The sequence below is a fragment of the Odocoileus virginianus genome, unplaced genomic scaffold (assembly GCF_023699985.2).
Source record: "Odocoileus virginianus isolate 20LAN1187 ecotype Illinois unplaced genomic scaffold, Ovbor_1.2 Unplaced_Contig_3, whole genome shotgun sequence".
In the NCBI taxonomy this organism is placed as follows: Eukaryota; Metazoa; Chordata; class Mammalia; order Artiodactyla; family Cervidae; genus Odocoileus; species Odocoileus virginianus.
This window is the reverse complement of record NW_027224320.1, coordinates 399,148-413,612: the sequence shown is the minus strand read 5'-3', so window position 1 is coordinate 413,612 and position 14,465 is coordinate 399,148. Positions and strand designations below refer to the sequence as shown.

Below are 14,465 nucleotides of genomic sequence, written 5' to 3'. Positions count from 1 at the left end.
TGTCCTCCCCCGGGACTGCAGCCTGGCCCCGAGGACCAGGCACCTGGGGGTCCTGGGCCCCAAGGACTGGCCGCCCCGTGAGCCTGGGCCCTAAGCACAAGTTACTGTTCAGACCTGGGCCCGGAGGACTACTCACCGCTTAGACCAGGCCCCCAGGACTAGTCACCTATAGTTTAGACCCAGGCCCCCAGGATTAGTCACCTTTAGACCCAGACCCACAGGACTAGTCACTGCTTAGACCCATGCCCCCAGGACCAGTCACAGTTTAGACCAGGACTCCCAGGACTAGTCACCATTCAGACCCAGGCCCCAGGACTAGTCACCTATAGTTTAGACCCAGGCCCCAGGACTAGTAATCTATAGTTTAAACCCGGGCCCCCAGGACTAGTCACCTATAGTTTAGACCCGGGCCCCCAGAACTGGTCACTGTTTAGATCTGGGCCCCAGGACTAGTCACTGTTTAGTCTGGGGCCCTCAGGACTGGTCACCTAAGTTTAGACACAGGCCCCCAGGACTAGTCACCTATAGTTTAGACCCAAGCTCCCAGGACTAGTCACCTTTAGAGCCGGGCCCCCAGGACTGGTCACCGTTAGATCTGGGCCCCAGGGCTTCATCACTGTAAGGCTGTTGGGGCGGATGGGACCTGCAAAGCAGCACGGACACCTGGTTCAGGTTCGCCTAGTGGCCGGCGATGGCACAGGCTGGGGGGCCTGAATGCAGACCCTGGAGAGTGGGAAGGGCACAAGAGGACGCAGCATCACAGGCCCGGGGCCCCTCGGCTTCCTGCCAACACTGACATCCTGCCAGCAGAAACCAAGACCCAGGGGAAACCTGGCTGCCACTCTGGCCAGTGTCCCACGTCGCCAAGACACAGCAGGGCTGTGCAGGCGCCAGGGACCCAGAGCCACGCGCAAGACACACGCTCTTTCCAAAATGACTCCCAAACCCAAGTGACTGTGTCTTTAAAACAAGGAACCAAATGTCATAACACTGGTTTTCCTGTCTAGAACCAAAGTGACCCCGTTTTTCACTTTCAGAAAGTCCGTACTTCTAACCAACATGGAGAAGTTCGCCCCATCTGAGACACAGCCAGTTTCCCTGACCAAGGAGACAGCATCAAAGGAGGTGGGGAAGCCAGGTCCAGCGGACTGCAGCGGGGCCCCGACGGCGACACTCGACGGGCACGGGCCAGGTCCCGGGGCCAAGAACCCTGAGGAACTGCCAGGAGCCAACTCAGGGACAGGGCTATGTGCCTGACGGACAGGGAGGGGAGCAGCGTGTCTCCTTCAGTGAGCCCGCGCGACTCTGACCACTGTCCCCAGGAGGCGGCGGCAGGCGGTCCCCACACAGAAGGGTGTGGGGCTCAGAGGGGCCATGCCCACGACACAGCCAGCAGCCTCTGGGAGGAGCTGGAGGTCGCTTGCTGGAGCGTGACCCCAATGGTCAGCAGGGTCCCGCTGGCGGGACTGCAGTGACCACCGAGGGGCTGCCCACGGGGTCCTGTGGTCTCGGGCTGCCCCAGGCGGTGGCCCCGAACCTCCCCTCATTTGCAAATGTGTTGAGGGGTGGGGGTGACAGCAGGAGTGATGGTTTGGGGACACTCTGAGGGGTTCTGAGGAATCAGCCGAGGTGTACTCTCCACTTCCCAGAGGCTGGATGGCAGAGAAGCCTCAGAACTGGGGCCCTCAACTCCCTGCGGTCTGACTGCACCAGGGACCCAGGCCCTAGTTCTGGGCGATAGAACCTTCGGCCTCTGGAGAGCACGCAGGAAGCCCCAGGGCGGCGGTGGCCAGCCTATGCCCTGCACGCCGTTTCTCCAGAGGTGGACCCTTGGGACAGAGGGCTCCCGGGTTCCGGCGCCGCCGCCTTCTGCCGGGGCCTGCGGACTGCCACCCAGACCTCTCACAGCTGTGCGCAGAGCCACAATCACCACGCTTCCTTGGGCCTTCGCTCTGGCCTAGGCACGCGGGCCCGGAGACAACACGCCCCTGGGAGTTCAGCAGAGCCACGGCCTTGTCACCGTGCGAGGCCCTGAGGCCCGCTCTCCCACCCCACGGGGCCCTGAGGACCCTCCCAGGCCTGCACCCCAAGTAACAGCTGCATCTGCCTCAGGCTGCACCCTGTTTCCTGACGCTCCGCCCCCAGGCCCCCAGCACGGGAGGACAGACAGACACGACGCTGTAGCTCAGCCCTGTGCCGCCCAGGCTCTCCCAGCCAGCGTCCCGCAGGGGCCTGCGGCTCAGGGCTGGGTCACCCCAGAACCCAGGGACCAGGCCCAGCAGCACCCCTTCTTGGCTCCCTGGGGGTCTGAGTCCGCAGGACACGCAGGACGTGGGCCTGGAGTGGCTCTGTCCCGCCCCCTGACAGGAGACAGAGCGGGGGCTCGGAGCAGGAAGGGACGCGTGGCCGTCGGCGTCCCTCCAGAAGCGCGGGATGAGGCGCAGGGGCAGGCTTCCCCGAGGGGCAGAGTTCAGACACAGCTGAGCTTGCGGGGAGGAGGAGAAGCGGCTCTTACTTGATGGCGCCCTCCACCTTGGCAGCTGCCTCGTGGAACTGCTGTGATGACAGCCGGTACGTCTCCAGGTTCTGCAGAGAGAGCACAGAGCCACCAGTCACTGCGGAGAACTCCTGCGGCCCCACCCCACCCGCCGCCCCGCTAGGCCCACAGAGGCCGGTCCCCTGACGGCACAGCAGGCGGGCCCGGCGTACATGGACCCCGGCCCGGGGGTCGCACCCCCACGAGTGGGGCCCTCGCCCACCTGAAGGAGAGCTTTATGGACACGTGGTCACACACGCGACTCGTGAGCTCACAGCACAGGCTGCTCTGGGCTACACAGGCACCTGGAGACTGCGGGGCCCGCAGCCCAGAACGTTCACCGTCTCTCAGGGCGTCTGCTGAGCGCCGTTGCATGCAAGCCCGTCTTACATGCTTCTGCTGCCCAGAGATCTGAAACAACTTGCCCCAAGCCTGGACCCCAGCCCAGCATGCCCGCCGCACTGCAGGGTCTGTAGGCCCTGGGCCCACGCTACCCTCCGACCAAGACCACCCCGCTGCGCGGGCTGGCAGGGCGGGAGCCACGGAGGGCAGAGCTGGGGGGCGGGGGCCACAGGAGATGGAGCCAGGCTGGAGCCCACGGCGCCCCAGGTCAGTCCCCCACCTCTCTGTGCCAGGCAAGCAGCCTCAGGCACCCGGCCCAGCAGCCCACACACTGCACATCCAGGGGAGACCGACACACGACTGCCCCCAGCTCCCGTGAGGCCCCAAGAGGGCCCAACGTCTCCCAGGACGCGGTCCTCAGCAGGCCACCCCGGGAGGAACCTGACCCGGGGCTGCCTTCAGACACCCAGCAGGTGCCCGGTGGCCCGCACAGGCCTGGGCCCGCACCTTCCCACCGCAGTGCAGGAGGCCTGGTCACGTGGGGCCCCCCGCAGTCGTCAGCCTCCCAGCCTGGCGCTGGGACTCCACATCCACAGGAGACACGGGCAGCCTGGACCCCTTGGACCAGAGGAGGTGTCAGGAGGCCGGGTCAGAGCCCAGCAGGGCGGGCGCCGGCCCCACGGACCCCATCGTCCACCTCAGGGGCTGGAGTGATGGGGGGGCACCAGGACCAGGCCCTCAGCCCTGCCCTGGCTCCTTGGCCCGGGGAGCTGCCTCCTGGCGGGCACATGCAAAGGGTTCTGAGGAGCAGCAGGGCCCAGGAGGGGCGGGAATCGGCTCTGGGCCATGCTGGGGGGCCAGCTGTCAGGCCCAGGCCCCCACCCCAGCGACGGCGTGAGCCCCAGCTCCCCCAGCACATCCCTCACCTCAATGAGCACTGGGGGCTGAACACCTAGCACAAGAGGCAGGAAAGGAACGGGGCTCCCCTCACCCCACCAGGCTCCCCCGAACCCTGCAGGGACGTGCTGACGCCCGGCCTTCCCCAGGGAGCCGCGCGGCTCCATCTTGCGCCCTCATGCACGGCCTGGACGGGGGGAACTGGGGGCGTGGGGTGACCTGGGTCTGTGGGGGGACCTGGGTCCGCTGGGGGGCCCAGGTCCGCGGCCAGGCGGGCTGTGGGCTAGACCTGTGGTGGGTGAGGTCTGTCACAGGAAGAGCCCACAAGCCGAGAAGCACCGATAACCCCGGAGCTGCTTCCTCCACGGCCGCAAGACTCAGAGGCCCGCCTTCCGCCCGCCCGTCCGACCTGCCTGAGTGGGACCGCCACCCCCACTGCTGCCCTGGAACGAGCAGCGCCCTGCATCCACCCAGCCTCCTGCGGCCGCTGCAAGGTGCGCCTTCCGAGCCTGCAGCCAGTGAGAGCGAGGCCCTCACAGGTTCCACGGAAGGGCTTCAGGAAGGACGGGGTAGCCCCCCACACACGCCAGGACCCTGTGCATGCCAGGGGTCCCACCACAGCCCGACCACAGGGACTGCAAGGCTTCATTTTTTCAGTGTGGTGGCGCCGTGACCCCCCAGCCCTGCTGCCCAGGAACCCAGTGGCACCCCGTCTCCTGCACCTGGTGGTCGTCTGTCCCCTAAAGCAGACCCGAGGGTTTCAGAGCCCCCTCCTCGGCCTGTGAACAGCCAACCTCCTCCGCTCACGCTGCTCAGAGTGAGTCTGAAACCAGAAGACCTCATCTCCATTAATTAAAGCTGCCATTAAAAATTAAATAACATGAGTAAGAAGGTGTGAGCCTTATCTCCACGGGCTTTAAAAGTCACAGTGTTTCTTCAATTACTTCATGAACAGTTTCCATATTTCATCCTGCCTGATTTCTCCAAGGGCCTGGGTTCTCACATCAAAAGACAGGGTGGAGGTGAGTGGGACAGCTGCACCAGGGTGGGCGCCCGCGAGGCTGGGAGGCAGCATGCTGCTCCTGCGTGAGGACCCCCGGCAGCTGGAGCCCCGGGAGCCCGCTGCCCTGCTTCTCTGTGCCCTGCGGACGGTCACAGAGCCCCCGAGCAGTGTCGCGGGCCCTGCTGCAGAGACCATGGAGACGGCGAGTTTAACACGCTCGCGGTGGGTGGGCCTGCACAGAGCAAACAGTGGACTCAAAAGCCACACAGCCCACTGCACGCAGCCAAGGGAAGTATCTGGAAGGGAGACTGCGTTTCCCAGAGGAAAGCTCTCCGTGGCAGGGAGTCCCAGCTGCATTGCCCCATCCATGCCCAGAGCTGCTGGTGCTGGCGGTGCCCAAGCAGCGGCCCCCAGGAGCGGCTGAGGGGGGAGCAGGGCAGGTCCACCAGGGCAGGGGGAGACACGGGGCACATGGCCGGGGCAGAGAGCCGAGGGCCAGGCCGGAGGAGGGGCTCGGACCCTCCCCCAGCAGAGAGCATCTCACTGGAAGCTTCAGGACAGAGGAAGAAACGGTCATGGCTCTGCTCTGTGGCTGCGAGAAGCAAACCACCACCTGGGGACACGGGGCCCAGGGGCTTCAGGGGGACCCCCAGGCCGGGACAGCCAACCAACGGGCCCTCCAAGCCCAGAGCAGCGCTTCCCCTGGGGCCCCTCCTGCCAGGCCCCCTCACGACCTGGATCCTCCCACGGCCTCTCTCCTCACACGCCTGACCGGCTGCCGGCACAGCCTGGCCACGGTATGAACTGCTAATGGGAGCGTGACGCTGGCTCCAGGTGAGAGCCCCCTGTGAACACCTGCTCTCAGGAACAGTCAGGGAGGAGGCGCCCCGCCGCGTCCTGCTGCAGCCCCTCGAGGCCCGGGCTCCCCTGGGCTGGGCTGAGCGTCCTTGCGCGTCGAGGGGCTGCTGAGTGTGGCTGGGGGGCTGCCGCCTGCCCCACACGGGAGAGAAAATGAGCGTCCTGGGCAGCTGTGTGGACAGTCCCCCTGTAGATGTAGACACCAACACAGGCATGCACGCACGCACACTGCACGAGGCCCATGTAAATGGGTCCACGCTCGCGCTCTGTAGCAGGGCCCTTCGGGATCAGGGTCAGCTCCGGCTGGAGTGGGGAGCTGCTGGGAGTGCGGAGAGGGACCGGGACACGCGAGCTCTGTGATGGTGGCGGGAGGCAGGCAGCCAGGCCTCCATGCGGGTCAGCTGGTTCTCACACTTGCAGAAACATATTTGGCTAAATGAATAGCTAATTAGTTTGAAAACAAAATGCACAGCACAACAGGAAATTAAAAAGAATTTTTCAAAGTGAAGAGACAAAATTTAACTACACTCTCTGACTTAGTGGTGACCCAACCCTGAGCAAAGGGCCGCAGGGTCAAGGTCCCAGGGTCGCTCCCCATGGGCAGCTGGAGGACCGGGAGCCACATGGGACACGGACTCAGGCCACAGAGGTGCTGACCAGGCTCCCCATGCCGGGGTGCTGGCACTGAGACGGGGCCCCGGGTCTAGAGGATGCTCCTGCTGTAGTGACGGCAGATGCCTGCTTCCAGAACCTGGCCCCAGGGCTGAAAGCGTCCCTGTGCGGTCAGTCGGGGCATGGGCCCGCTGGAGCCGGGTCAGGGGCCTGTAGCAGCAGCGCTCCCAGCCTGTCTGACGGGCGGACTGGCCCGGGCCCTGCTGGTCAGCGAGCTCCCACAGACCTGAGTGCCTGGGACACCTGGGAGCATAGGGGTACAGAACCAGGGCCCCCATAGGCAGCACAGCCATTTTCTAAACTCCTGGGGCCCTTGGTGGGGTCCCGCCCTCCGTGTTTCCCCGTCCTGTGGCCTCACACCTGCAGGCCTCACCCCTGGAGCCACAGGGCTGTTGGAGCCCAGCCTGCAGGCTGGTGGGGGGTGGTCTGGGGTAGGCCCAGGCATTGGTGTTTAAAGAAGTTCCCGGGGGGTCCCCTGGGTACCCAAGTGAGAACCACTGCTTGAAGCCAGGGGAGGCTAAGCCTCCTTTGCTGCTGATGACGCTGTGCCATCAGCCATGGCTGCTGCTCCAGAAAGAACTCCACCCTCTGAAAAACCTGGCTTTATTCCAAAACTGCATAGTACAGAGGAGCACTACATTTCCCAGCGGCTTGATACTTGCGGTTTGAGGATTTTTAAAAGAAAATCAAAGGAGGAAGGAGGGCAGACTATCTCACGGGCCCTGTCGCCTCCGAGGCGACTGGAAACACATCCACTGCCACAGCCAGCTGTGCAGACAGGCCTACCCCCACCCCTCCTGGACAGGTGAGCCTTCTGCATGCTGCCACCTCCGCTGACGCCAACTTCTGACCTCAGGACGACTTCACAGTGCTGCCAGGCGGCAGGCTCAGGGGTAACTCAGCCCAGTGCTGTTGCTGCGGCTCAGTCGCTCAGGCGTGTCCGACTCTTGCGACCCCACGGACTGCAGCGCGCCAGGCTCCCCTGTCCTTCACCATCTCCCGGTTTGAGTCTGAGCTTCAGCTTGCTCAAACCGTGGCCATTAAGTCAGAGATGCCATCCAACCATCCCATCCTCTGTCGTCCCCTTCTCCTCCCACCTTCAATCTCTCCCAACATCAGGGTCTTTTCTAATGAGTTGCTTCTTCGCATCAGGTGGCCAAAGGATTGGAGCTTTAGCCTCAGTCCTTCCAATGAATATTCAGGACTAATTTCCTTTAGGATTGACTGCTTTGATCTTGCAGTCCAAGGGACTCTCAAGAGTCTTCTCCAACACCACAGTTCAAAAGCATCAATTCTTTGGCGCTCAGCCTTCTTTATGGTCCAACTCTCACATCCATACATGACTACTGGAAAAACCATAGCTTTGACTAGATGGACCTTTGTTGGCAAAGTAATGTCTCTGCTTTTTAATATGCTGTCTAGGTTGGTCATAGTTTTTCTTCCAAGGAGCAAGCGTCTTTTAATTTCATGACTGCAGTCACCATCTGCAGTGATTTTGGAGCCCAAGGAAATTCTGTCACTGTTTCCATTGTTTCCCCATTTATTTGCCATAAAGTGATAGGACTGGATGCCATGATCTTAGTTTTCTGAATGTTCAGGCTTCTTTATGGTCCAGCTCTCACATCCATATATGACTACTGGAAAAACCATAGCTTTGACTATATAGAACTTTGTTGGCTCAATGTACATGAAGCGTAAATTATTACCTAAGTTAAAGAGAATTCCTGTATTACTGCAAAAAATGACTAACTCGATTCGAGCACCATAAAGGCTCTTGCTAAGTGTTCACTAAAGATTGTAGGAGACTCTGGAAAAGAGGCTCCTTCTTCCCGCTCTGACTTCGTCCACAGGAGGGCACGGGGCTGTGAGGAGCACCGGCTATGAGCCAGCCCCGAGTGCCGTCACACACTCGCCTTGCTGGCTCTGCAGAGTCCACTGAGGCTGGGAGCGGATGCGACAGGCGGTCTGCCCCAAGCCCCCTCCGTGGAAGAGCTTGACACACAGAGCAACAGACAAGTGAGGTTCTAGCTCCTTCCACACAAGGGACACCTCGACGAGCTGAGACGGGAGCTCTGCAGCGTGGGCAGGGGACACACGTGAGACCCTGGTGCGCGGTCGCTCTCAGGGTCTGCAAACACCAACAGCAAACGTCACAGCACCCTGGAAAGCCGACAGGTTCTCACGGAAGCCTAACGTGTGGGTGCTGCTGAAGGGTACTTTTTAAAAGGTCCTATTTTCATATCCAAAAATAAAGCCCGACAGACGCGGAGACAGCAAACTAGCAGGAGCTCTTGAGTGGGATAGGCGTGGGGTCCATGTTGCTGGGCTGTGCTTGAGGGCCTGGCAGCCGGCACGTGGGTCCACAAGGGGCTCTGAGCAACTTGAAAGCCCAATAAGAGAGTGAATAAGTACATAAGAAACAAGATAGACCCAAAAAAACCATTTCCAGCCTAAGCAGCATGTGGCAGCTGCCCACAGGGGCTGGGGGCCATCTGCCTGAGGAGGGGCAGAGGATGGCAGGGCTCGGGGAGCCTGACTGTCCACCCACTCACCTGCTCTCTCCACCTGAAGTCACTAGAGTTGGTTTAGTCCCAATGGCACTTCACCTCCCAACGCTTCAATCACATTCCCTGAAAGCAGAGGAGCTCTGATATTCTAGATAAACAGTGAACAGCTACTGTAGCCAGTACCCTTCACGCCCACAGGAAACTCCCGACCTCAGGAAGCAGAGGGGAGCTGTTCCTCGTGAACCCCCGACTCACAGAGCCCGTGACCCTGACCGACAGCCGCTGGACACCTCTCTGTTTAGGAGGAGAACCTCGGCCACAGCCCTCCTTCGACAAGAAGCACGTGAGCTGTGGAGGGGTGCTGGAAGACTCCCTCCCAACACAGAAGTCATGGCTTTTGCCTGAATTAATTCTCATTACAGCAGCGGTGAACAGGGGACAGTCCATCATTCCTTCCACATTGATCAGTTGTTCTTCTGTAAAGACAGTTTTCCTGTCCTTCCTTCTGTTTCTGGAGGTTTTGGCATCAGTTTGGGCTTAGATCTTCTTTTCAAGACCCACCACGTCATAGCCCTTGTCTGCCATCGCCCACTGTGCGTGCACACAGGCGTCCGCCCCGGCTCGGGGGACCGCTCTTGTGCCAGCTTGTGTGTGCTGTGAGGACACGCGTGGCCTCGCTGAGTTCTGCACACCCCTCGGCGTGTCACAAGGAAAGGTGTCCACTGCCCCGAGAGGTACGCAGCGCCCTGTGACTGCAAGTCTAACCTGCACATCTAACAGCCAACGGTGGGGAAACTCGTCATGTGCTCATCTGCCATCTGTATAGCCCCGTGGTGGATTTTTCTAATTGGATTGTTGGGGTTTACATATTTAATTTTGGGGAGTGCTGTCAGAGTATCTTCTATATTCTAGATCACAGTCCTTTGTTTGGTGTGTGCTCTGCAAATGTTTTCCCTGTCTGTAGCTCCTCTTTTCATCCTCCTCACAGGGTCTTCCACAGAACCAAAGTTTTTTATTTTGATTTTGATGAGGTCTGCTTACAGATCTTGCTTTTGCTGGCTTTAATCTCAGGATCCAGATGCTGCTAGCACACAGCGGTCTGTAATGCAGTGGATTCTTGTGTGTGCATCTTGTGTCTGGTGACCTTGCTAATGCCTTCATTCGTTTCAGGATTTTCTTTTCTTCTGTTGGGCTCCTCTGGTCATCCACGAAGGTGGTCAGGTCACGTGAAAGCAGGGACCATCTCATTCCTTCCCTCCTGACTTACAGCCTCCATTTTGTCTTCCTGTCTTGCTCAGAGGCTGGTGCCTGCCTGGTTACAGCCCCCCTTTGCCCACACGGGGATGGACTTCCAGAGTCTCACCTTTGTCTCTGGTGTCAGCTAAGGGTTTGGGGACTTTCTCTGTCTCTTGTCTCATGTCCTTTAACGAGTTAAGGCAGTTCTCTTCTACTCCTGATTTTCTACAGGTTTTTATCATGAATAGAGCTGATTTTTGTCAAATACTTCTCTGGATCAATTAATATGATCCTATGATTTTCCCTTAGACTGTTAGATATGCAGATTTCATTGACTTTCAGACACTGACCCGGTGCACACCCAGAATAACCCCACTTTGTACACTGTGATGTATAAACACATGGTGTATAACTGTTTCCATACATTGCTGAATTTGGTTAGTGAACTCTGGCTGAGAACTTTCGTGTCTGATTTCATGAGACATTGCTCTGCAGTTTTAGCTTGTCTGACAAATATGGCCTCATGAAGTGAACTGGGAAGTTTCCCCTAAGCATCTGTATTCTAGAAGAGACTGTGTAAAACTGGTCTTAATTCTTCTCTGTAGAGCTCTCCAGAGAAACCATGTGGCCTGGAGAGTCTTCTCCTGGAGTCTTATAGTCAGAAAGTCCATTTCTTCAGAGGCCACAGGACTGTTCTGTGTCCCGGCCTCGTCTGGGCTGAGTTTTAGCAGTTTGAGGCTTTCCGAGAACTGGCCCATTTCTTCTCCATCACAGACTTTACAAGCATGAGGTCGTGCTTCTCCATCCGCTTCGAGTGGCTGCGGCGCCCGTGGGGACACAGCCCGCTTCACTGCTGACAGGGCTTGTCTCTTCTCTACGCCTTCATCGTTCCCACTGGAGGCTGTCGATGTCACCAATTTCCCCCAAGAACCCTTGTCTGTTCCATTAATTCTCTCTGGCGTTTTCCTGTCATGATTATATTTTTTGCTATCTTTTATTATTTCCTTCCTTCTACTTGCTTGGGGTTTATTTTGCTGTTCTTTTCCTAATTTTTTGAGATTTTGAAACTTTTCTAATTTATGGGTTTACTGCCATACATTTCCCATTCAACTCTGCTTAAGTTGCAGCCCATATATTTTGATATGCTGGTTTTGAGCCTTTCAAATTTGTTATGGTTAGTATTATGGCCCATGATACAGACTATCTTGGTCTCACAGGTGCTTGAAAATCTATGGATTCTGCTGTTGTTGGGTCATATGACATTTGGACCCTTCATGTCCTTGCTGATTTTCTATCTATTGCTGAGAAGAGGGTGTAGGACTCAGACTCTTATCTGAGACTGCTTCTGCCCCATTGATTTCTGCCCCATGGAGGTGAAGCCGCTCTTCTTCAGTGCAGACACGGCGAGGATCGCAGTGCCCTCCTGGTGGACCGATCCTTTCATCAGGTCACACCCTCCCTTGTGCCTCGTGACTTTCTTTGCTCTGAAGCACTCTATCTGATATTAACGACTGCTCCTATGGCTTTTCGGATCAATGTTTACATGATGCATCTTTTCTCACCCTTACTTTCCACCTGGCACTGTATTTGAGTTTCCTATAGACAGTGCAGCTCTGTGCATGCGTGTGTGTGTGTGTGAGTGAGTGAGAGAGAGAGAGAGAGAGAGAGAGAGAGAGAGAGATCTTCCCTGTCAGCCTCCAGGGTTCATTGCTTTATTTAGATCATTTACCTTTAGGATGATTACTGACAGCCAGAGCTTAAGTCTACCATTTCATTACATATTTTCTGTTTGTTCTCTCTGTTCTTCCTATTTCTCTCTTCTCTCTTCCTGTGGGTTAAACATCTGACTTATTAATAGTGTGTCTGAGTGACTGCTTCATCTAACTTTCTCAGTGGCTGTGCTGTGTAACATCACCACACACGTCACGTACAACCTGCTGCTACTGACACTCACCCTCCCAGAGTAAGGTCTGCAGTCCCTGCTTCACTTGCATTCCCTTGCCTTCTCCACTGGCCACAGTCTGCTTGGATAGATGCAGACTGTGTATGTGTGTGTGTGTGTGTGTGTGTGTGTGTGTGTGTGTGTGTGTATGCATTTCTGTACATACATTTGTCTCACACCATAACTTGCTACCTTTTTTAACAATCAAATATGATTTTAAAAATTACTGTGACAAAAGATAATCTTGTATTTATCTGAATTTTTAACTTGTTCTCTGTTATTTCTTTCTTGTTCATATTCCCAAATTATCTCTTTTATAGTTTTCTCTGCTTCAAGAACGTACTTTGCCACTCTATACAGGTATACTGGGCAGCCACATCTTCTTCCAGCTCTCTGTGGCCTGAGAACGTCATTTCCTCCTCACTGCTGAAGGATAGCTTTGGTGGGTGTAGCATTCACGGTTGAGAGTTTTCTTTCAGGACTTGGTAACAGAACACTCACTTCCTTCCGGCCTCAGTGATATTAGACGGGGTTCCGCCACTCATCACATCAGTGTCAGGAACACCAATCTTCCCTGACTGCTTTCAAGTCCTGTCTCTAGTTTTCAGAGATCTCACGACTGTGAGGGGAGGTGGGGCTTCCCTTGGGTTTCCTTTGGAATCTGCTCGGCATCTGGGAACAGAGCCTTGACGGCATGTCTGCACCCGCCTGTTTCCTCTGAGAGCCTGGGGCAGAAAGCGCTCCCCACCAGCCACTCACTGGGGGTCCTCTGGCAGTGCCTGGCCCTGCAGTGTTCCAGGTGGGAAGGCGTCTCTGGCCTATAGGCACCAGGGGCCCTGCTGGCCAGCGGCTCACAGATGGTCCAGGTGGGAGCAAGGACCCTCTCTCTGGTCCGCAGGGAGAAGCACTCCTCCTGGACCAGTGCCCCTGGCTGCCCCACAGTCCTGCTGGGGCAGGACCCCCGGTGTGGTGCTGAGTCACGTGGGGTCCTCACAGGAAGAAATGAGTCTTTGGCCCCCAGGGATGCAGAACACTTCTTGGGGCCACCCCCTAACCTCCAGTGCTCCTGGGGGCCCCCTCTTAACCTGGGGGAGCAGGAGCCCGCCTGGGCAGGCGTCTGCCGCAAGCGTGGGCCTGAGGGGCCGTCCCCGGGAGGGCGCGTGAGCACACGGGTCCCCCGCTGCTGCTGCTCCCCTCAGCCCTCGGGGCTCGCAGTGTGTCCAGGGCTCCCAGCTGCCCCTGGTGGGGAGCAGGGAGGGGACCTGGCCATGCCCCCCGGGTACTCCCTCTCTGCAGGCTGCAATCTGCCTGACAGACAGCTGGGTTCATTTATTTCTGTTTCTATCAATTTTTAATCCCATCTCTGTTGATTTAATTTTTTCAATAAGCAAAATAGCAACATGGTTCAAATGTCAAACTACTTATAAAAAAATATGCTCAGAGACGTCCCTCACCCTCCCTGTCTTCCGAGCCCATTCCCACTCCTTGCTTGTAGGGAAAAATCTTAGTTTCTGATTTATCCTTCTTGAGTTTCTTTTTGAAAACTGGGGAGTTTCGAACACCACTGTCGTTTTTCTCATTTCAACAGACGCAAGATTTTGGCTTCAGAATCTCAGCCAGCAGTTAATCATTCACAGCCCAGCAACTTAAAATCTTCGTAATCTGCATGTTTCCCTTTCAAAACCCCTCAGATGCCTCTCGGATTCCATTTAAACCCACTCTCTGCTTTCTGTTCAACTCCTCCATCTGTTGAGTCACTTGCCTGCTTTCCCTCTTTAAATTCTACTGAGGCAGGTTTTTCCTGACTTTCCTCATGGTTCTCATTCTTCCTTCTATGGTTAACACATCTGAGAGTCATCCAGAAGAAACAGGGCATTGCCTCGACTAGAGTCTGCTGTGAGACCATCTCTGTGAAGCGGGTGTGTTTCCTAGGAGGCCCCTCCCTGGAGGGTGGTCACAGGAGAGGGCAGGAACACCCTGGACAGCGCTTAACCACGTGCTCAAGGTCACATGCTCACCATGGGGTGGGGTGGGGTGGGGGGGCATGCTCAGGGCACCACTGACAGAACAGAAGACCTCCAAAGTGCTATTCCAGAGTCCGGGGGAGACCCACCGCCTCGCACAGCCCGCGGTCCCGACAGTCCGGGTCACTACCCCCACCAGCCCCGAGCATCAGGTGCTTGCCACACTGTGTTTACCTGACGGGCACCTGGCGTTCTCGTCAGGGGCCAACAGCGCGTGCTCAACGTTTGCCAGGTGTGACCCTCTGAACAGGAGGTGGGATGGCCTCTGTTCCTCCTGGGAGAAAGGCAGGAAGCCAGGCCCACAGGGTTCACAGGGACAGTCCTCCCAGAGGCGGGGCAGGCCGGAATTCCGTACATCCCAAAGCACCTCACGTAAAACGTGCTTTCTTGAGACTCTCACTCGGGTGAATAAGCCAACCTCCCTCTGCTTGAGCTGAAAAGCCAGGAC

General features: G+C 57.4%; 1 protein-coding gene across 3 annotated transcripts in view; it reads right to left on the bottom strand.

Moving 5' to 3' along the window:
- The window catches only part of CHCHD6 (coiled-coil-helix-coiled-coil-helix domain containing 6), a 105,739-nt gene that overhangs the window by 7,220 nt on the left and 84,054 nt on the right, over window positions 1–14,465 (bottom strand). For all 3 annotated transcript variants that reach the window (XM_020881235.2, XM_020881250.2, XM_020881242.2), the window contains one exon: window positions 2,516–2,586. In XM_020881235.2, the coding sequence (XP_020736894.2) occupies window positions 2,516–2,586 (71 nt within the window). The remainder of the gene's footprint in view (window positions 1–2,515; window positions 2,587–14,465) is intronic.